Source organism: Hypomesus transpacificus, unplaced genomic scaffold (assembly GCF_021917145.1).
Source record: "Hypomesus transpacificus isolate Combined female unplaced genomic scaffold, fHypTra1 scaffold_30, whole genome shotgun sequence".
Lineage (NCBI taxonomy): Eukaryota > Metazoa > Chordata > Actinopteri > Osmeriformes > Osmeridae > Hypomesus > Hypomesus transpacificus.
The window spans coordinates 2692926-2714394 of record NW_025813826.1 but is presented as its reverse complement, the minus strand read 5'-3'; the positions used below and the strand labels follow the sequence as shown (position 1 = coordinate 2714394).

Here is a 21469-nt window from a genome sequence, read left to right as displayed (position 1 = left end):
TTGATCCACTAGAACACCAAAAATGTACTGCAGCATAAAAGCACTTCATATGAGTGGATAAACGTGGACAATTCCCAGAAACACAACAATGTCTTCTGAACCGTGATGACAACTTGGTGAAGCAAATTGTACTGTTGCTTTCAGTCTGCCAGAGGCCCATTTGTCGTTCTGTCTGTCAACTTCTACTTTCATGAACTTTCAAAATTATAAGTTACTCGGGTAGAAAATCACGAATTCTACTGAAAACTTCTCTGATTTCCCAATGCTCTCTTGTCTTTCTTCATCACGCTGACTGAGCATGGACAATTTTCCTCATGTGTGTGTTTGTGTGTGTGTGTCTCGTGTGTATCAGTAAACAGTCAATAAAACACAATGTCCCACACAGCGTCAGGCACGCATGCCAGTACTACAGTAGTGTTAGCCCCAGGCTGGCAGGCAAGCAGCCAGGCAGAGAGTAGACAGAGAGATAGACAGGCAGGCGGAGAGATAGACAGAGGAGATAAACAGAGAGATAGACAGGCAGGCAGATAGATAGACAGAGATATAGACCGGTAGGTAGATAGGCAGGCAGGCAGACAGGCAGAGAGATAGACAGAGAGAAAGACAGGCAGGCAGATACCCAAGCAGGCAGACAGACAGGCTGGCAGGCACATAAATATGTAAACCAACAAGCAGACCGACAGGCAGACAAGCAGACAGGCTGACACAGACAGGCTGAGAGGCAGGCAGGCTCCTGTGAAAGACATGGGACAGTTCGGGTCTAAAGATTCAGCACTTTGACAGAAAAGGCTGATTGTGGACAGGGTGCCATCTTCTGGTGGCAAGAAGAAGGTGCATGCAGAAGATCCCAAAATGGCTCTAACCTTACATGTTTGTTACCATATGCATTTGACAATAAAAGCTCTCAATCCTGGTTTCAAATGAAATATAACAAAATCACCTTTTTAATTTACATTCTATTTTACTATCCTCAAAAGGTTGCAAGCTACAGTATTGACAATTGACAATTTGAACACTTCTTGAACTACACTAGCTTGAACCACAGCACCTTAATAATAAACTACCAGCATAGCTCATAACCGTACATTACAAGAAGTGATTTTACAATCAACATGCTGAGCTTTGCTGAAAAGTAAAGAATATTTTACATGAGTTTTGAGACATGTGGTCCAGTAAACTCCTGCATACCATTCCCAGGTTCTGGTAGCAAGGTGTTGAATCCAGGGACGTGGTTTGTCTCATTTGTGCTCCCATGGTGCAGTCAGGTAACCCCTTTGTGTGACATTTGTCTTGGAGACTAAAATGGAGGTTTGTTTCGTTTTTCCTGCCCATCCAGCCAACCATGTTACATTTCAACTGCTTTGGAATGAAATGAAAAAAAAAACTGGATTGTTTCCTCTTTTACATAAACAGACACACACACACCCACCTTACACACACTGTATTTAAATGCTGAAACAAACACACGCCTACCATTCACACTACTAAAACCTTCACACAGCAGATACTTTTAAGGGTTTCAAGCCTGGAAGGGGAGCTGTTTTCCATGACCGTGTCAATTGTAAGGTCTGTGAGAAGTTCTAAAAAGAATGTGGCTGTCTATTTATCTTGTCGTTGAAATGGAGTGGAGGATGGGCCAGCGCTGAGTGAAAGTTCGGGGGAGGGAAAGGATGAAAGGAATTAGAGACAACCAGAAAATGGACACACCCATCCCTGGCTAGAGAGTGTGAGAAGAGTGTGTGGGAGAAAGAAAGAAAGAAAAAAAAGAGAGAGAGAGAGAGAGTAATGAAGTAGTGTTGAGCAACTGCAGGGTGTGTCTTGTATAAGTTGTATACCAGTAGGTTGAGTTCACCAGGTGTAGACGGAGCAGGAGCAAGCCTCTCTCTCTGCAGCACTCACACGCTTCCTGGAGACCACGGCAGCACGCACGCCAGCAGACACACACACACTCCCTTGCTTTCGCTGCTTGAACACACTCCCACAGATCCCAGTGAGCAGGGCAGAGAGGGCTGTGCAACAAGACAGGAAGTACAATACAGACAGCCATGAAGGACAAAATGAAGAAAGGAGGAAGAGGAAAAAACCAGGGAGCGACGGGTAAGAAGAAAACAACTGCCAAACCTTGCTCCCTCTTCCCCCTTTCTCCCTTACTCTCGTTTCACTTCCCTCTTTCTTCCCTGTTTGGTGTACAGTATGTGGACTGTCGAAGCCGGGCTGGTGTCTGTTGAGTTGCTGCTGATCTTAACAAACTGGCTCCGTTTGGGTTTTCAACTTGTTGGTCCTTGATAAAAAGGGATCTGAACTGGTAGTTTGCTGTCGTAAGTCAGTAGGCAGCACATGTTTGATCCCATCACAAACAACAGAATAATGGGCCGAAGAATGAATCATTTGTGTCTGCACGTTTTTAATCACTGATATTTTTTCTTGTCTTGACTCGCTGGTCACTTCCAGAACTTGTTCCACTCCCTCACTTAAAAACACATACACAGACAATGAGTCTACTATAAATTTGGCACAGAATCATGGGTAAGAACATTTTCCCATCCATTCCATTGCTGTGTGTGTGTGGGCACAGTTTGTGTTTACATATATGTGTGTGTTTGGGAGGAGGAGAAGGGGTGGTTGTACAGTATGTGTGTGCATGTGAGTGTGTGTGGGTCTGTGTGTGTGTGTTTGTTTGGGGGGAGGGCAAGGGGTGGTGGTACAGTATGTGTGTGCGTGTGACTGTGTTTGTGTGTGTGCATGTAAGTGTTTGTGTTTGGGGAGAGGGGAAGGGGTGGTGGTACAGTACGTGTGTGCATGTGAGTGTGTGTGTGTGTGTGGGTGGGTGTGTGTGTGTGCATGTGAGCATGTGAGCATGTGTGCATGTAAGTGTGTGTGTTTAGGGGGAGGGGGAGAGGTGGTACTGTGTGTGTGCCTGTGTGCGTGTGCGTGTGTGTGTGTGTGTGTGCACGCAGGACAGAGACAGAGGGGTTTGCTGGCAGGGCTCCAGGTAAGCTTGTCCCGAGGTGGTTTCCTTTCAAAGGACGAGTATCCCCCCAGGCACAAGGATGACTGACAGATTATCTAACAAGGATTCTCAGCCTGGTACCTTTAATTTAGACAAGGGCCACAAGATGAATAGGAGTATTGGACGAGATAACTGTTTCTTTGCTTTTTATGACCGAAAAGTGTGGAAAACAGTGAGTGTCCGCGCAGACGAGATTTTGACAGCAGCATTGAGAAGCGCCAACACTTCCAGTCTGAAAACGGGTATGGAATGAAGTAGGACTGGATACCTTGTGACTGTCACTGATTTGTGCAGCGAGGTCGCCAACCCAGAGAGGGATTCGAGACTCGAGGGTTGGGTCCTGGGGAATGTTCAGAGAATGGGCCGAGGAAGGCCAGTGTTTGGAGCAATGCACCAGTAGCGCATCCAATAGGTCACTAGGTCAGGTCTCCCTCTTACCTAACCTTTAAGTACCTCGTAAACATAATGGCTTCGGGGAAAACTGCCATTCCTCCACTCTTAAACCCTGTGTGCTCTGGGAATGTCACACACTGGGGTTGAATCGAAAACCATTACCCAGGAATGCAAAGACATTCGTTTAGGACCCCTGCTCTAACTTTGAGGTGCAGGTGGATCGCATACGGTCTTAGCGATTGTATGCTTGTCACATAGATCTTTGCCAGGACACGCATGCTGATGTGTGAATGGGCAGTCTGTGTGTGTGTGTTTGTTTCTTCATGCCTGCTGTGGTGTGAAAAATGCCAGGGTGGGGTGTGGTTGTCCTTCTGCCTGAGGTCACGGCTCTTTCTGCTGTTAGACAAATTCCACAGGATATAAAATGAGCATGCTCTGTCTTGCGTCTGTGTGAGTGAGTGCGTTATGCGTGGTTCGCATCGAATCTTTTCACGAACCCTCCCAGTCTCATCGAACAAACATCCAAATATAGTACATTGCATTCTGAGACACGTACGTAATGAGGCTGTACTCGTAGATGGATGACATAGTGTTTGATGCGGAGCAGTTACAGGCAAGTAGGATCCTGTCAAGGGCGACCCTGGTGGAGATTAGCTGGATTCATTAGCTGTGTGGCGGGTCACATCCCACGCTCGCTGTCTGGCTCTCTTTTTTCACTCTCTCCTCTTTCTCGCCATCTCTCACCGTACCTTTTCTCTCTCTCTCCTGTTCATCCCCGTTGATCAGGTGGTCCCACACTGACCAATGGGAGTGGAGATTTCGAAACGAAGCAGGAAGAGACCGCATCATTTCCTGTGAAGATCCAGGGGTCTGGGGTGGAGCCGTTTGAGTTGCAGGTGAACACACGACGACGGCTCCCACACACCTGTTAGCATGCACGCTAGTCCAACTAGTCATGTTGGGCCTCTCTCTCCAGGTGCATGGCTTCTGGCTAGTCCAGGATGCTGTCACGTCCCTCCTGGCCAGGGAGGAGGTGTATCCTCGCTCCTGCCTGTCGCTGGCCCTGGCAGGGATGACCCTTGAGCCCCTGGTGGAGCTCCAGAGCCTGAAGGGTTTCAGACCAGGGGCCACCCTCCGTCTGATGGAAGGTGAGGTACTCTCATCCTTCCCTCGCTCTCCTCCCCTCTTGTCCTAGCCTGTCTCCTACCTGTCTATCCTTCTCTCTTGTCCTAGCCTGTCTCCTACCTGTCTATCCTTCTCTCTTGTCCTATGAGCCTGTCTCCTACCTCTCTATCCTTCTCTCTTGTCCTATGAGCCTGTCTCCTACCTCTCTCTCCTTCCCCCTTGTCCTACTAGCTTGTCTCCTTCCCTCTCCCCTCCCCTCTCTCTCTTTAGAGTAGAGCAGAGTACGTACAAGTACATGAATATGTTAACCTAACACAACACACAAGACTAGTACTGCACACTGCTAAAAATGTTTTCCGTACTTCTCCATATCGAGTATGTACCGTAAAGGCTGCATTTTGTGCAGAAAACATACTGTAAGCACAGCAAATACATTTGTGGAGACAAATGAAAGTATTCAGCAAATGAAATACAGTACATTGTTTCAATCATGGACTGCCGTTTCCAAAAAAAGTGCATATAGTAGGCTACATTTTACTGTACTGTACCGTAAACAGTAGAGAATAGTAGTTTTCACTTGTGCTCTTGTTGAAATGTCCAAATGACAGTATATCTGCTGAGGTTAGGCTGAACTCTCTGTCCAGCCTCTCTCAATGTTGCCCCATGGTTTACAACATTGTCAACCAATGTTGTTTGAATTTCATTAGATACTGTACATTTGGCCCTATTCTTCCACTGCTTCCAGGTCTACCTCTCCCTCTCCCTACCTCTCTTCCTCCACGGACTCCCCCTCTTATCCTCACTCACCCTCTTCCTCTTCCTGCAACAATGCCTTCCATTTTTGATGAGGACAGGTACACTGACCTGTTGCCTTTGTATAGTGCTTACACCTGATTTGTATGTTTACAGTTAAGAACTTTAGTGCTTGTACACCTGACGTCTGTGTTTGATCCATTCGTTCACGTGTGGCATTTTACAAGGCAGTGTCTAAAAAGGCAACTACTGTTTTTTCCGATTGCTTCATACACACATAGTCACACATTCATACATGCACAGAAACACACACACACATAGTTTCACAGCATATACTGTAATTATGCACATTAAGTTGCACAGATTTTCACAAGAACACACGCACCTGCGTGCACACCGATACTGACTGGATCTGACCTAACTGGTCTGTAAATGCATGATATTTGAATATTGTACTGGCTTTGACCTTTTGAAGGTAGAGAGGGGGACAGGAGAGAGGGGAAATGACACAGTTTTTTCCGAAAATGTCAAGTAACACACAGTTAGTGAAACCTGACACTCAAGGAGCAAAACAGAAACCTAGACCTGCACAACTAGGCACATTCTCAGCCTCACACTATTTGCAAAATACTACACACAGTGTTTTGCAAATCACTAAACACATTTTTTTACATCAGACACAGAAATGTAAAATGATGTCAATGAATTGCCTTTTTTAGACACTGTCTGGTAGAATGCCACGCTTGAATGAATGGATTAAACACGGGCATCAGGTGTACAAGCTCTAAAGTTCTTAACTGTAAACATACAAATCAGGTGTAAGCACTTTAAAAGGCAACAGGTCAGTGTACCTGTCCTCATCAAAAATGGAAGGCAATGTTGCAGGAAGAGGGAGAGGGTGAGTGAGGATGAGAGGGGGAGCCCGTGGACGAAGAGTGTTAGGGAGAGGGAGAGGTAGACCTGGAGGCAGTGGAAGAATAGGGCCAAATGTACAGTATCTAATGAAATTCAAACAACATTGGTTGACCATGTTGTGAACCATGGGGCAACATTGAAAGAGGCTGGACAGAGAGTTCAGCCCAAACTCAGCAGAAATACTGTTGCAACAGAAATTTTGACATTTCGACTAGTTTTCTCTACTGTGTACAGTACATTAGAGTAAAATGTAGCCTACTAAATGCACTACACCAGCACTTTTTTGTACCCACTTACTGCAGTCCATGATTGAAACAGTTTACTGTATTTCATATGCTGTATACTTTCATTTGTCTCCACAAATGCATTTACTGTGTTTACAGTATGTAGCCTACTGTGAAGTATTTGAAATGTGTTCAGATTTTCTGCACAAAATGCAGCCTTTACGAAAGACAATGTGCAGAAATACAGTAAATATTTTCATCAGTGTGTGGTACTGGTCTTGTGTGTTGTGTTTGGTCAACGCGTTCATGTACTTTACGTACTTGTAACAATATATCTGACAAAATCAAGCATGTTATTTCATTAGAAAAGAATAGTTACTCTAAAAGTGTTTAAAATAAACAGTGTGTAACTGGTTCAGAGTCCAGTTTTATGAACCATGTGTGTGGCATACGGTGACAGAAATGGGTTTATATACGTGATTGTATCGTTTTGAATGAAGTGTTTTTTGCAAAAGATTGCAGGTGTTCTTCTACTTGTGTGTCTAGTTGTGTGAATCATTTGTTGTGTTTTGACAAAGTGAGCCCTGTTTAAAAAATTGTGCTTAAGCAATTGGAAAAAACTTGAAGTGACGTCATTTTAAATATCTGTGTCTAACGTAGTTACGTGTGTTTAGTGACACACTGTGTGTAGTATTTTGCAAATAGTGTGAGGCTGAGAATGTGCTTATAGTCGTGCAGCTCTGGGCTGCTGTTTTGCTCCTTTAGTGTCAGGTTTCACAAACTGTGTGTTATTTGAAATTTTTGTGTCCAAGCAATCGGGAAAAACTGTGTAATTTCCCCTCTCTCTTGTACCCCTCTCTACCTTCAAAATGTCAAAGCCAGTACAAATATTCAAATTTGATGCATTTACAGACCAGTTAGGTCAGATCCAGTCAGTATCGGTGTGCATGTAGGTTCGTGTGTTCTTGTGAAAATCTGTGCGACTAAATGTGCAGAATTACAGTATATGCTGTGAAACTATGTGTGTGTGTGTGTGTTTCTGTGCATGTATGAATGTGTGACCATGTGTGTATGAGGCAATTTGTTTGTGCATGTGTGTGTGTGCCTGTGTGTCTATGTGTGTATCTTTTTGTGTGTGTGTGTGTGTACATGTACGTGTGTGACCGTGTGTGTGAATGTGCGTGTGTGTGCGTGTGACCAGGTATGTGCATGTGAATGTGTGTGAGAGTATATGTGTGTGCGTGTGTATGTGTGTGTGTGTGTGTGACCGTGTGTGTGTGTGATAAACGTGACTAACATGTGCTCCTCTGGTGTAGAACCCTACTCCCCGTGCTCTGCCAGGGAGCATGTGAGCCGTGTTCTGGAGCTGCTGAGAGCAGCCAGAACCCCGGACGCTCTGGTCGAGGGACGCTCCCCGAGTCTGCTGCACACACTCACACACACTGCAGGTATGCACACACACTCACTCACACACACACACACACACACACACACACACACACACACACACACACACACACACACACACACACACACACACACTGCAAGTACAAACACACACTGACATACACATATTTCTGGTATGTCCACATACCACAAACTCAAACACGCTGCTGCTGATATGCACACACAGGCATTTACAGACATGCATGATCAAACCTTTGTGCGGCAGTAGCCTCTCTAACCTTGGTAAATGTGTTCTCTCTGTCCCAGCCTCAGCCACTGAGAAAGCTGGGAAGCTCCCAGCGAGCAATACAAAGACAGAGCCAGCCAATCAGGATGGAGTTCCTCCAGAGTACCTCCTCCCTGGGTCACCACACATGCCCCTTCTAGCCGTGCTACCCCACAGTTCCCAACCAGAGGTGAACACACACACACACACATAGAAACTCACATCTCCCCCTGTACACACAAACACACACAAACTCCTTGTGACTGTCCCTCTCTTGTCAGACTCATCGCTGTCTGAAGGACCTGTCACTCAGCTGTTGGAACCCGCCCCCTGGTCACAGGAAACTGCAGGGGGACTTCCTGTACATCACCGTTCTCACGCTGGAAGGTCGCAGGTGTGACATCACATCCTGTTCACGAGGATTCTACCACAACAGGTAAGGAGAAGCTCTGTTCTCTGACACCTTTTCTGGACATTTTCTGCATACTATCGGATAATTGCCTGTGTATGATCTGTATCCTGTTTGTATTATCTGTGTCGTATCTGTACAATTGTCTGTGTGCTGTCTGTGTATTATCGTATGCTGTATTTCTTTGTTGTCGGTATAGTATCAGTATGTTCTCTATATTTTGCACGTCCCTTCCCCTCATTCTCGGTGTGCTGTTCTCAGGTCTACAGAGGAAGCTTTTGACCCCCGTCCTGCCTCATCCACTCCAGTCTGCCACTGTCTCACCGACCTGCTCGCTCACTTCAGCCCCGGCTTCAAACAGGCCCTCGCAACCCTGAGAAACAGGTAGCACCCCCCACACACGCGTGCACACATAGATATTTACACACGGGTGCGCGCAGGCACCCACAGCCGCAAACTAAATCGGAAGTATTTCCTGGGGGTGCAATGGGTTGTGGGTAATGTAGTTTTCCCTACTGTAGACCTCAGGTGGCCCCGGCAGAGGTGCTGCCCACCCCCTACCGTACCATGTGCTGGCTGGGTCCCTCTTCTGTCTCCCACTTACATAGAAACCTTTACAGCAGACTGGAGGAGCAGGGATCAGCACAGGTGGGCTTCACAATAGCTCTCTGTGGAAACGGCCCCAATATAGTTGACTGTGTTTTCCCATTATAATGTGTGTGTGTGTGTGTAGTCCCCAGACTGGAATGAGGAGTTGCAGCTAGCCAGAGATCTTCCTCAGGGTTCTCTGGAGGAGAGACTGCAGAGAGACAGAGCTTTGCTGCAGGTACGAGAAGAGAACCTCCCACGGGTCCACATCCCTGCTGTGTCCTTGTTTTCTCCAACACACGTCCTTTCTCTCTTTCTCTCCCTCCCTCCCTGTCCCTTCCTCTCTCTCTCTCAATTCCCCCTCTCTCTCTCTCCCTCCCTCTCTTTCACTTTCTCTATCTATCTCTCTCTCTCTTTCTCTCTCTCAATTGCCCCTCTTTCTCTCTATCTCTCTCCCTCTCTTTCACTTTCTCTATCTCAACCTCCCTCTCTCTTTCTCTCCCTCTTGCCCTCTCTCCCTCTCTTTTTCTCAGGTAAACAGTGCGTTTGTGTGGGCAACGGCTCAGGCTGCAGAGACTGTGATGGACGGCTTTGTGGAGTCAATCAGCGGAGGCCCAGACGACCCTGGCTTCCTGTGGGGCGGGCTGTTCCTGAGCCGGGGGGGTGCTGGGGGGGCTCCGGATGGGGAAAGGGGACGCAGGTAAGAGAAGATACCACGAAATAGAATCGTCCTCCGCTAAATGAGGTGGTGCTGTTGTTTGAACCTCTTTATCTGTGGCAGGGCTGCGCAGAAGCTGGAGCTGAGAGGTGTACAGCTGTACAGCGACCTAGGGGGGGCGCTACAGGGGCTGCATACACTCCCCACCACCACCGTGGATTACCGAGGGGTCCGCCTGTCTGCCCAGGGTCTGGCCCCTGGTCTGGAGGGGCCTCTGGAACAGGGCCAGGGGCCACAGCCTTCCCCCAGGTAGGTACCCCCTCCTCAACACCCCTCTATCGCAACACTCCACATCCCTCTGCAAACGTGGGCTCTGATGGACCCAACACCCAGCGTAGATGTTTGCGTGTGGGTTCTGCTTACCCCACCGCTCGCCCCCTCCAGAGCGTGGATGTTGGTGATGTGTGTTCTGCTAATTCTAGCTCTGATTCTAGCTCTAATTCCCCCCCCCCCGTAATAGGAATGTGAATTCTGATAACCCAAGCTCTGCCCCCCACCCTTGACACTTTAGCCGTTAGTACTGCAATTTCTGATATCCCTAACTCTGCCTCCCCTTCAAAGGTGTAGACGTTAGCAATGTGAGTTCTGATAACCCTAACTCTACCCCCCCCCCCCCCGCCCCTCCATCTCAGGGGCCTGCTGTACGGGGTGTCGGCGGGGCCGCAGGAGTCCCCCTACCGCAGGCGGCTGCTGGAGCTGTTGGCCCAGGCGGCCAAGGCCCTCTCCCTGCAGAGGCACGCCGTGCTGGCTCCCAACGGCCAGCAGGTGCCCCTGTTCACCTCGGTGGACGCTCAGGGTGTCCTGGGGCCAGACGGAAGGTTCTACTTGCTCGACCTGTTCAGGACCCTGCCGGCGGACGCCAACTACTGCCCTAGCGGAGAGACCGGGGGAGAGGAGGAGGGGGGGAGAGGGGGAGACGGGAGGAAAGGGAGTGGAGGAGAGTCGGAGGAAAAGGAGGGAGAGGGGTGGCCGGAGAGGTACCACTCAGAGAAAGGTCTGCCCCGGACGTTCCCTCACAGACTGTGCAGACTGAGGCCGGAGCTAGTGCACGAGTTTGCCCAGCACAAGTGAGTTCCAGAGTCCCATTGCATTACCGTGGCTAGCAACATACTTACCAGTTGACCGCCATCTTGTTTTGATTTGGGAGAAAAGTGACCGTGGGGTCATCATTTCTGTCATCTTCCTCATTCCTCTCTCTCTCTCTCTCTCTCTCTCTCTCTCTCTCTCTCTCTTTCTCTCTCTCTCTCGCTCGCTCTGTCTCTCTCTCTCTCTCTCTCTTTCTCCTTCCTCCCTCTCTCCATCCTTGACAGGCAGTCACAGTTCACCAAGCGTGTCAGGGAGAGAATGGAGGAGAACGGAGGAGTGGAGGAGTGTGTGAAACCAGGTTAGAGTGTGTGTGTCTTATGTGTTTGGGGTATTTTGGCATATGCTAGACAACTTCAACGCATTGTATAACCTGACTCACCTTTGACGTTTTGTACTCTGTGTGTGTGTGTGTATTACAGGTGACGCCAGAGGAACTGACGCAGTCAGAGGCGCTTGTAAAGACGTGGGCTCAGTCAGTGATATCATCTTTGAAATGCGCTTCAACCCCAACATCTTCAACCAAGGTAGAAATCATCCTCTCTCTTTCTCTCTCTCTATCTTTCCCTCTCTCTCTCTCTCTCTCTCTCTCTCTCTCTCTCTCTCTCTCTCTCTCTCTCTCTCTCTCTCTCTCTCTCTCTTTCCCTCCCTCCCTCCCTCCTCCTCTCTCTTTCTCTTTCCCCCTTTCTCTCTTTCTCTCTCCACGTCCAGCGCACCACACACAGCCACACCCTCACAGCAACAGTCTGTCCTAATCGAACCGAGCCGTGGTGTGTGAAGGGCTGGACTTTCCCAGATGTGACGGCGCAAGCGTCCGCCTGCAGAAGAGGCTCCTGAGAGAGGCCGCAGCCTTCATCACCACCCACCAGATCCCTGCCTTTGTGAGTCCCTCCTCCCGCTCCACACGCACAAAATTGTTTACAACGTGCTAGCCTTTTTGGGGGGTCAGATGGCTGAGCGGTTAGGGAGTCGGGCTATTAATCAGAAGGCTGTTGGTTCGATTCCCGGCCGTGCCAAATGACGTTGTGTCCTTGGGCAAGGCACTTCACCCTACTTGGAGAATGTCCCTGTACTTACAGCAAGTCTCTCTGGATGAGAGCGTCTGCTAAATGACTAAATGTAAATCTTTTGTCGATTCGCTGTTTTGTTGGAAGAAGTATTCAGTGTCGAAAGGGCATTACCGTAATGTGTTTGTGTGGACAGATTGAGGACTGCCTGCAGTGCATCGAGGTTCCTCTAGATGGTGCTACTCTAAGACAGGCTCTGCACCAAAAAGGCATCAATCTGCGCTACCTGGGTCAGCTGACCAAGGCCATCAGCCAATCCGATCACAAGGAGCGACTCAGGCACATTATGGTCAGTGCTACAGTAGAAACGAGTCCTAACCCCAACCCCGGCACACACTATAGTGCTACAGAAGATACAAGAGCCCTAACCCTTAGCCTTTAGCCTTTTACTCTGAATCTCTCATCTTTCTCTCCCTTTTTTTCTGTCTCCTCTCCTTCTTTCAGAGGTTGGCCGTTGGGGAAATTGTGATTCGTTCCTCCAAGCGCATGTTCAACAACTTCCTCCAGGTATTTATAATATAAAACACAACAGGGCTCCACACATGGTTTCATCGGGGAAGGAAACATGACTCAACAACTCTATTCATGCCTTTTCTGCCCCTCACAATGCAAAGCAAATATTTGGCAAAGCCTCTAAATGACAGCTGTACTCTTTGGTATAACGACGGTGAACGTGTCTGCCCTGTATCTATAGTGATCTAGCTCTTCTTTCATTAGGGGGTGGAGATATCCAGTCTGTCAGCAGCTGTCAGTCACTTCCTCTGCTGCCTATTGGTTTCCCACTTCAGCTCCGCCCCTGTGGGGGAGGAGACTAAAAAGCGTTCCAGGAAGCGCGGCCGAGGGGGTGGGGCCTCTGACAGCACAACCTGGAGCATGCTCAGTGGAGCTGAGCTCTGGAACTTGATTGTCCAGGATGCTACAGAGACCTATGGCATCACTGACGAACTGGGGTGAGATTGAGCTTGAATTTGTGTTTTCGTTTCTATTGGTTTATCAAATGGCTCATTCCAAGCTGTAGAAATTAGGATTTATTTGGTTGGCTGGGGCACCGCTAATAATGTTTTGCCCCATGAAGAGATTGCAATTTGGGACCCCTTCTCCCTATTTTTGGTTATGTCGGTTTTTTTACTTAACACATTTTCTTTCCAAGCTATATGAGCCTTCTCACCATTGGGTCTTGGGCAGTCCCCCCACACTTTGATGCCCCTGTTGGTTGGTAGTAACTTCTTCAACACAATCTATGTTACAGTTCTGGTCCTGACCACCTGGTGGAGCTGTACAGGCTGCAGAAACTGTCTCTGCTCAGAGAGTTCTGCCTGAAGACTGGAGTGCAGGTACACACACACACACACTCATGCTAATGCACAGACACACTAATGCTAATGCAGTGACTCTATTTTGAGTTACCTTTATAGACAATCTGTAAATGCTCCATACAGTAAACTGTAAATTCAACCCTCTGAACAGTTGAACAGTGGCTGCATATTTAGTAACTTGCAGTAGTAGAGTGGGTCTGCTGTCGGGTGTTGACCTGTTCCGGTCCATCCCAGCTCAGACTGAGAGACTACCTCCTTGACAACCGAACCAAGGCAGCCTTCGGCCCTGACGACGTGCTCAACCTCTTCCCCGTCGTCAAACACATCACCATGACGACAGCCGACGCCTCAGCAGCGTTCCGTGCTGCTCAGAGCAACATGAAGAAAGGTGACATAGACACTACAGGCCCTGCTACACAACAGACCCTGTGCAAACATGCACTATCACTACCTACCTTTGCACACCATCCTACCGTCCGCTCATCTGCCTGTCTTTGTTCATGTGGAATAGTGTTTCCCAACATTTTTGGCTTAAGCACTACCCTATACCCGTATTTATATTGTAAAACGATATATTTATTTTAAAAAATCATATCATATTATAATATTACATTGCCTGTGGAGCTCAAGACAAGTGTGTGTGTGGTGTGTGGTGTGTGTGGTGTGTGTGGTGTGTGGTGTGTGGTTTGTGCGTGTGTGTGGTGTGTGTGTGTGTGGATCTCTCCAGGCCTGTTGGAACCAGCGTATGAGCATCTGAAGGAGGCCTCCTACCTGTTTGGTCGAGTGTGTGACGACCTCCACCCAGAAGCATGTCACTGTCTCAGTCTGATGGCCAGGGTGGCCTACCTCCAGGGACAAGCAGCCGAGGTGGACACACACACACACACACCTACATACAGGCCAACACACACAAAAAGACATATGCGCACATAGACATACACCCACACACACACACAAAGACACGTGTGCATACACAAAAAGATGGACACATACACACTCTTACACAAACACTCAAGGCCATATTTCTGTTTGTCTTGACTGACCCTGCTCCCCTCGCCCCCCCCCCCCCCCCCCCCCCCCCCCCTCCTCCTCCAGGCGCGGAGTGTCCAGCTGAGAGCTGTGGTCATCAGTGAAAGAGTGCTCGGCTTCGACCACCCCAACACCATCCAGCAATACGTGAGTTTATTGTTTATTGTTAAAAGGATCCCCATTGGCTGTCACCAAAGTGGGATGAGCTCATCTTCCTGGGGTCCAACAAAAAGAGAAAAAAAAATTAACCCACTTAACCCTTGTGCTGCCCTCGAGTCGCAGTGACCCGAAGGTTCACAACGACCAATCGTTGTGTTGCAACAACTTTACCCAATACAAAAACAAATAGAAAGCATTTTCTTTTAACCGCTATGGGGGGTCTGAGACAGCCCGACGGTTAAAATAAAATGCTTCACTTTATTTTTGTATGAGGTAAAGTTGTCGCAACACGACGGTGGGTCACAATGAATGAAGGGTCACCCGAAGATACCACAATGATAATCTAAAAGCAGTAAAACATTGTAAACATCATTATAAACATCATCAGAATGTATTCAAAATAAGTTTTATATTACATTCATTATTACATTCATACAGTAAATATGTCCATTCCCTACATACAATTTTAAATGGTGCATTCTCAGATGGTACCTGAAAGAGACTTTGTTATTAATTTTAAGTATTTTCAGTGGGCAATTATTCCAATGATTGATGGCACGATAAATAACTTTAAAGCGTTTGATTTTGGGCATGGTAGCATCATCTGGCCATCATCAGCTGACCTAGTCAAATGAGAATGGACCTGATCACACCTAACAATTTGGTTATATAAGACATATATTTTCAGTGTTTCTGAAAAATTGAGTTGTATCAACAATTATCTCGTTAACCATGAGAGTTGACTGTTTACACTGACAGTGTTTGTTCTTATGGGACAATGTAATACTAACCTGGCAGCTCTGTTTTGGGCAGTTTGTCATTTCTTTTGTTGACCTTTAGATGTAGATAACCATACAGGTGCACAATAATCCATGTGTGTAGGGACATAAGAAAGACATTTCCTCACCATATAGACACCACTACCGATCTTCTTTACTTTGGTATCAATATGTTCAGCCCATGACAGTTGACGATCTATGATTGTGCCTGGTCATTTTACTTTATCTACCTGTTCTAGAGGTTCCCCAGACAAGTTCAATATCATCTTTGGTGTAGATGACAGTTTATGACTCGATCCCAAGATAATCAATTTGGTTTTCGAAATGCTCAGTGCCAACTTATTTTCGTTGTATCCAATCACAAACCATATTTAACGCTGATATTACATTGTCCAGTTCACTGACAGTTTTTGCAGCATAACACAATGTGGAAATCATCAGCATATGTGAGTACAACCTCACAAACCAGTGGAACTGGTTAAACTCACTCCTTAGTATAAATACCAACCGCACCATCAAAGAGATCTGCAAGTCAGAGGTCCCGAGTTCGAATCCCAGTGCGGGCCATGTGACCCCTGCTGTTCGTGTGCACGCGTGTGACGGTGTGCGTCTCGCAGGTGCTGCTGGCGGTGTACGTCTACGCGGGCGGAGAGCAGGCTCTGTCCCAGCGCTGTCTCTTCCGAGCCCGTCTCCTGATGCAGACCGTGCACGGTGAAGACCACCCCTACGCCGCCATGCTGGACGTGAGAAAACACACACCTGCCCACCTTCGCGCTTCACTCGGCCGAAAGCACAGCGAGCATCTTTCGGTCCCTGTTTTGTACTCTCTCACTCTGTCTCTGTCTTTCTGTCCCTTTTTTCCGTCCCGTTCTCTCTATTTCTCCATCTTTCTCCTTCCTCCTCTCAGGGCTGCCTGGGGCTCGTATTGACAGGAGAGCAATCGGGCCAGTACTTACGGAACGCGCTCAAACTCAACACTTCCTTTTTCGGCCCGAAAGACCTGCGCACTGCTCTCAGGTGTCCTGTTCAACCGTCGACAGTTTTCAACCCGTAGAATCTGTTGAGTCGAGTCGTGGTCGTGACGCTGTAAAGCTCCTTTTCTGTTTTAACCTCCTCTTCTCTGCTCTTCTCGCAGTCAGCACCTGTTGTCCCAGTCAATGTGTTTAGCAGGGAACTATCGTTCTGCCATAAACCATGAAAGGGAGGCCCTGGTCGCCTTCACCAGCCTGGTCAGTACCAATGTGTATGTGTGTGTGTGTGTGTGTTTGTGCGTGTGTAACCTTGTTTCCTCTTTCAGCATGGTGAGGACCACCCTCAGACACGCTGCAGCTCGGATTTCCTGAGGACCATTACCCAGAATGCAGTGCGCGTCGAGCGCTCTCTGAGGAAGGGCGCCCCAGAACTCATGGACACACGCACACTTGAGGTACACACGCACATGTCCACCTGAGATACACACGCTCACACCTGGGGTACACACGCACATACTTGATGTGTACTTTATATACATACTAAGTACACCACGCAGTCTGTATGATGAATGAGTCGGATGTAAACCTGTGTGTGTGTGTGTGTGCAGACTCTAACTCCCTCAGCTGAGACCATTCTGGAGCAGCTGGTTCTTGTTGCAGAGGTCAGGAGGAACACAGACAGGTAAACCCGCGACCACCTCTGTCCAGTCCGGTCCGGTTAAGAAAGTATCTTTTGAACCAAACATAAACCAAAATGTCAGGGTCAGTTAGAAAGATTTCAGCTTGTTTGTGTCTGTGTAAGCAGAAGGGATGTCACTCAGTATGACTGTTTCCCCCCCAGTGGCCTCCAGCAGTTCAGACAGAAGCTGAGAGAGCTGAGGGAAGCTGAGGAAGCCAACAGAGCTGCCCAGAACGCTGGAGAGGAGAATGCTTCACATGAAGAACCGAAACAGAACGGAGGGGGGGAGGAGACCGGAAGAGGGGAGGAGACCGGAGGGGGGGAGGAGAACGGAAGGGGGGAGGAGAACGGAAGGGGGGAGGAGACTGGAGGAGGGGAAGAGACCGGAAGAGGGGAGGAAAACGGAGGAGGGGGGGGGACCGGAGGGGGCCCTCCACAGGGGAGCAGGGAGGAGAACCGGGAGAAACAGCCGGGAGGGGAGGGGTCAGTGGAGGTCACAGATGTTAACGGCAGCGTCCAGCAGCCTACTGAGGTCGAGACAGCAGCTGGGGACATGGCCTCATCTACAGAGAGCGGAGGGGAGCTTGGCGGCAGGGCTGAGGCAGGAGCAGGGGAGGATAGAGGCAGGGTTGAGGCAGGAGAAGAGTTTGGAGGTAAGGCTGAGGCAGGAGGGGAGGATAGAGGCAGGGTTGAGGCAGGAGAAGAGGTTGGAGTCACGGCTGAGGCAGAGGTCCACACAGGAGTGGCAAATAAAGAGCTTGAGGGACACAGTCAGACACAAAATGGAGGTGAGACAAGAACAGACAGCAAGGGGAAGACGGCCATTGGAAAGTGTGGATCCGAGAATTTGATTGCAGTGAAGGAAATTCTTGGTAACATTACTGATCAGTCTGAACCTGAGGTCGTTGCTAATGGATTTGCGACAGTCAGTGTCAACCAATTGAATGTCGGCTTGGTCACAGAAGAGGGATGCACGGCCAATGGAGAAGCAGACTGAGGAGAGACATTAGGAGTCTAGGCAACAATGTGACCAGTGACAGGTGTGCTTCGACAATGTCATTCTTCTTTTACTTACTTACACATACACACACACAGACACACACACACGGAGAGAGATAGAGAGACACTGTGCTGTGCTTCATGGCAGGGCGTTTGGGAGAGGGCTGCACTGATCTTTTTTCAATAATAAACTTTTCGCTTCAACTAAAATATGACTGTGTTCCTCTGATTTTGGCTTACAATACAGCTAATTTAACTGCTGTTATTTATAGTTTACTTAATGGCACTGGGTGGGAATAATACAACAAAAACATGCACAATGGTAAAGAATGTAATATTTATAAAGTCATAACATACAATTGCTTACATTGTAAATCACATGAAACACAGTTTCATGCGATTACACAATAATCATCCTCACACACACACACACACACACACATGCCCCTCAGCACAGGGCCAACCCAGAGTTCCAGACTGTTCCATGAGGGAAACCTCCTATCTGTGTTGTTGCCTCTGTATGATCTCCAGGTCGGGGAAGTGTTGGTACAGCGGCTCTGGCGGCTGTGCCCAGGTGCATGGAGGGAGTTTGTCAAGGCTGAGGGGGGGGAAGGTGATGAGAGCGGTGTCGTTGAAGACGTCCAGGAGGCGGGAGGAGCAGGGAAGGGCTCGCTCACAGACCACACTCACAGCCTGAACACCACGAAGGGTTAAGGTCCAGCCCCCAGATATTCATATAAACATCATACAGCTTCTCTCTGATATATCAATATTAATATCACATACAGGTTCTCTCTGATGATATTCAGATAAACATCACATACAGGTGCTGTCTGATGATATGCAAGCACTATGGTCCCAGTGAAAGGATACATGAGCAATGTACGTGTAGTCTCTCTGAAGCTCCCTGTCCACCATTCTGGGAAAAAAACAGAAAAGATCAGAAAGAAGATCTCTGGAATATGCACCAACACACTTACATACAGTATACATACACATTTATTCATTTAGCAGACACTTTTATCCAAAGCGACTTCCAAGAGAGAGCTTTACAAAGTGCATAAGTCACTGATAACAACAAGATAGCCCCAAAACATTGCGGGTAGCCAAAACATGAAGCACATATTGTGAACAACCAAAAATAAGTGCCAAAGGTAAGAACCATAACAGCATGTAGTTAAGCAAGTTACAATTAAACAACATGAATCGCTGTAAGTGCAAGTGTACCTGTAGAAAAGCAAGCAACAGTAAAAAAAATAATAGAATAATAAAAAATAAAACTACAATTAAATATTTTGCAGAGAGTACAACAGTTTAAATCAGTTACCACTAACCAACAAGAGCAACACGTCTCTAAGCAAGAGTCATTGTGATCCTTGAGGAAACTAGCATTGGGTCCAGCAAACCATTCCTAAGTACAATTGTACTCCCGGAACAAGTGCGTCTTGAGCCTTTTCTTGAAGGTGGAGAGACACTCAGTGTCTCTGATGGAGGTGGGGAGTTGATTCCACCACTGGGGGGCCTGACAGGAGAAGAGCTTGTGTTGGGACCGGGCGGTCTTGAGCGGTAGGACCACCAGGCGGTTGTCTGAAGAAGACCGTAGGTGGCGGGTGGGGGTGTAAGGCTGCAGGAGAGACTTGATGTAGTCGGGTGCAGTCCCGTTCACTGCTCGGAAGGTCTGTACCAGGGTTTTGAATCTGATGCGGGCTGTGATGGGTAGCCAGTGGAGGGAGATGAGGAGCGGGGTAACACACACACACAGTACACACCTCTCATGTATGCCAGAGAAGCTGTTTCCTACGATGGTCAGCAGGGGCAGGGTTTCTCTCTGCCAGTTCTTCCACAGCAGGTTGTTGTACAGTGCTTTCCCACAATGCATCAGGTAAAACAGAGTGGGCCTGGTCACCTGTCTCTTCCCTTCCTGTTGTACAGAAACCCAACCAAAGTTAAACACATTTAGTTCCAGTCTTACGCTACCTGCATGGTTCGACCACACATTGACAAACTGGATTGATGACAGGAAATCACTGATCTTGTGCACACACACACACACACACACACACCTCGTTCTCAGTGAGGACTGTGAGGCCCAGCTCCCTCAGTACATCCCTCTCCCCCGAGGAGAACACAGGGTCGTACAAAGAGCAGCTCTTCACCGGGATCTGGGGGAGCATAGATTTGTACATATCGGGTCATTTAGCTGCACGGTGTGTTCGCATCTGACCTGTGTGTCAGTGTGTGTGAATGCGTGTGTCCCCCCCCAGGCTGGATGTCGGACCTGTAGAGAGTCCAGCAAGAGGAGCAGCATGGCCAGCTGATAGCGGGCTGACACACAGGAAGAAAAGGAGCCCAGGCCGTAACACACACATTCCAGCTCAGACTCCACGTTTCCCTCGCACTCTGGCACGCTGACAGAGGCTCCAGGGGCCAGGTCACGGCCAGCCTCGGAAGATCCTGGAGCTAACAAAATGCCTTTGAGTTGTTCTGTGGAGAGGAGGGGGATTTTGTAAGTGTGGTTGTGAAAGACACCTTACTAAGCTAATTGAAAATAATGACACCAAGATAAGGCACACCCTTCCACTCTGGCCAAAAGTCTGTACACCTCAGCTCAGACCTGCAGAGAAAGAGACATGAGGTGTGAGAAAGGCTGACCCTTCGGGATAACGCATACACAGTTATCAGCCTATTATTAGCCTTATTATCCTCACTTCAACCACGGCAAGATGTGTGAAAAGCCATAGATATTTTTGGTTTCCAGATCTTTAGCGTCTGCTCAGCTCACATGGTTTTTGTGATTCGCTCCCTAGTTCTCTGGAGATCCAATGTCTCGGTATGCTCTGGGGTGTGATCGCCCGGATGAGACGGCTTTCTCCTCCGATTAGCCCCCTTCTTCCGACGGGCCACCTGCCACCCCTCGCCTTTCTCCGGCATCTGGAGATATTTTAACGAAATCGTGGGAATACAAAGACCATGACTTTGAATTTCAAAAACCTAAAATAAATTCAATTTAACATACCAGCTACGGTATGCCAAATATAACGCAACGTAGCAAATACATTCAAATTAGACGCGTGGAAGACTGTCATACTGTCGCAACACATGAGACATGAAACTGTTTGGGAAGAGAAGTATGTAAATGAATACTTCCGGTACACAACGGAAGCACTACAAATAACTTTAAAGATGGTTTTTCAAATTTGCCATCAAAATAAAAGCAGGCAGTATTTCCCTGTGCAAAGAAATAAGAATAATGTAAGTTCAAAATGTAGCCTAAAGCTCAGAATATTATAAAATAGTCAAGTGAAATGTATTGCTAGTTCATATATTAAAGAATAATGCAGAAGTTCACTACAAACATTAATAAACTATGCTTTTCTTGTAGTATTTGGTGGAATATTCTCGACCGACAGTTGTATCATTGTCTGTATATACCTACATGACATACACATAATTGGTTTTAAAATTCAACTTTGATGTCGGTCAACATATCGTCTTTAAACGCTGTCGCCTTCTTGTGGATATTCTTTTGTGGAGGACTTCGACCCGCAGGACCGCAGGAGTACAAAGAATGCGCGTTCTC

General features: G+C 47.8%; 2 protein-coding genes across 6 annotated transcripts; one reads left to right on the top strand and one right to left on the bottom strand.

Moving 5' to 3' along the window:
- Positions 1–1510: 1510 nt before the first annotated feature.
- Positions 1511–18140, top strand: si:ch211-166a6.5 (clustered mitochondria protein homolog). Its single transcript, XM_047015319.1, has 29 exons — positions 1511–2097; positions 4190–4299; positions 4380–4551; positions 7737–7868; positions 8134–8282; positions 8374–8528; positions 8763–8885; positions 9023–9149; positions 9235–9327; positions 9623–9789; positions 9871–10056; positions 10440–10874; positions 11118–11191; positions 11313–11417; positions 11671–11771; positions 12094–12246; positions 12402–12464; positions 12675–12907; positions 13207–13291; positions 13508–13661; positions 14001–14140; positions 14369–14449; positions 15858–15983; positions 16148–16257; positions 16376–16469; positions 16538–16666; positions 16820–16893; positions 17053–17235; positions 18137–18140. The coding sequence occupies exons 1-29, from the start codon at positions 2046–2048 to the stop codon at positions 18138–18140; spliced, it is 3810 nt and encodes a 1269-aa protein (XP_046871275.1). The 5' UTR covers positions 1511–2045.
- On the bottom strand, positions 17956–21450 carry srrd (SRR1 domain containing). Of its 5 annotated transcripts, none has more exons than XM_047015342.1 (8): positions 21335–21450; positions 20672–20820; positions 20463–20503; positions 20168–20373; positions 19953–20051; positions 19659–19810; positions 18763–18808; positions 17956–18582 (listed from the first exon to the last, which is right to left on the bottom strand). In XM_047015342.1, the coding sequence occupies exons 2-8, from the start codon at positions 20818–20820 to the stop codon at positions 18388–18390; spliced, it is 888 nt and encodes a 295-aa protein (XP_046871298.1). In that variant the 5' UTR covers positions 21335–21450; the 3' UTR covers positions 17956–18387. The 5 variants fall into 5 exon arrangements, with proteins under 5 accessions (XP_046871298.1, XP_046871297.1, XP_046871296.1 ...); XM_047015341.1 differs by having other exon boundaries at positions 21326–21426; XM_047015340.1 differs by lacking the exon at positions 21335–21450 and adding an exon at positions 20906–21065.
- Between the last annotated feature and the right edge of the window lie 19 nt (positions 21451–21469).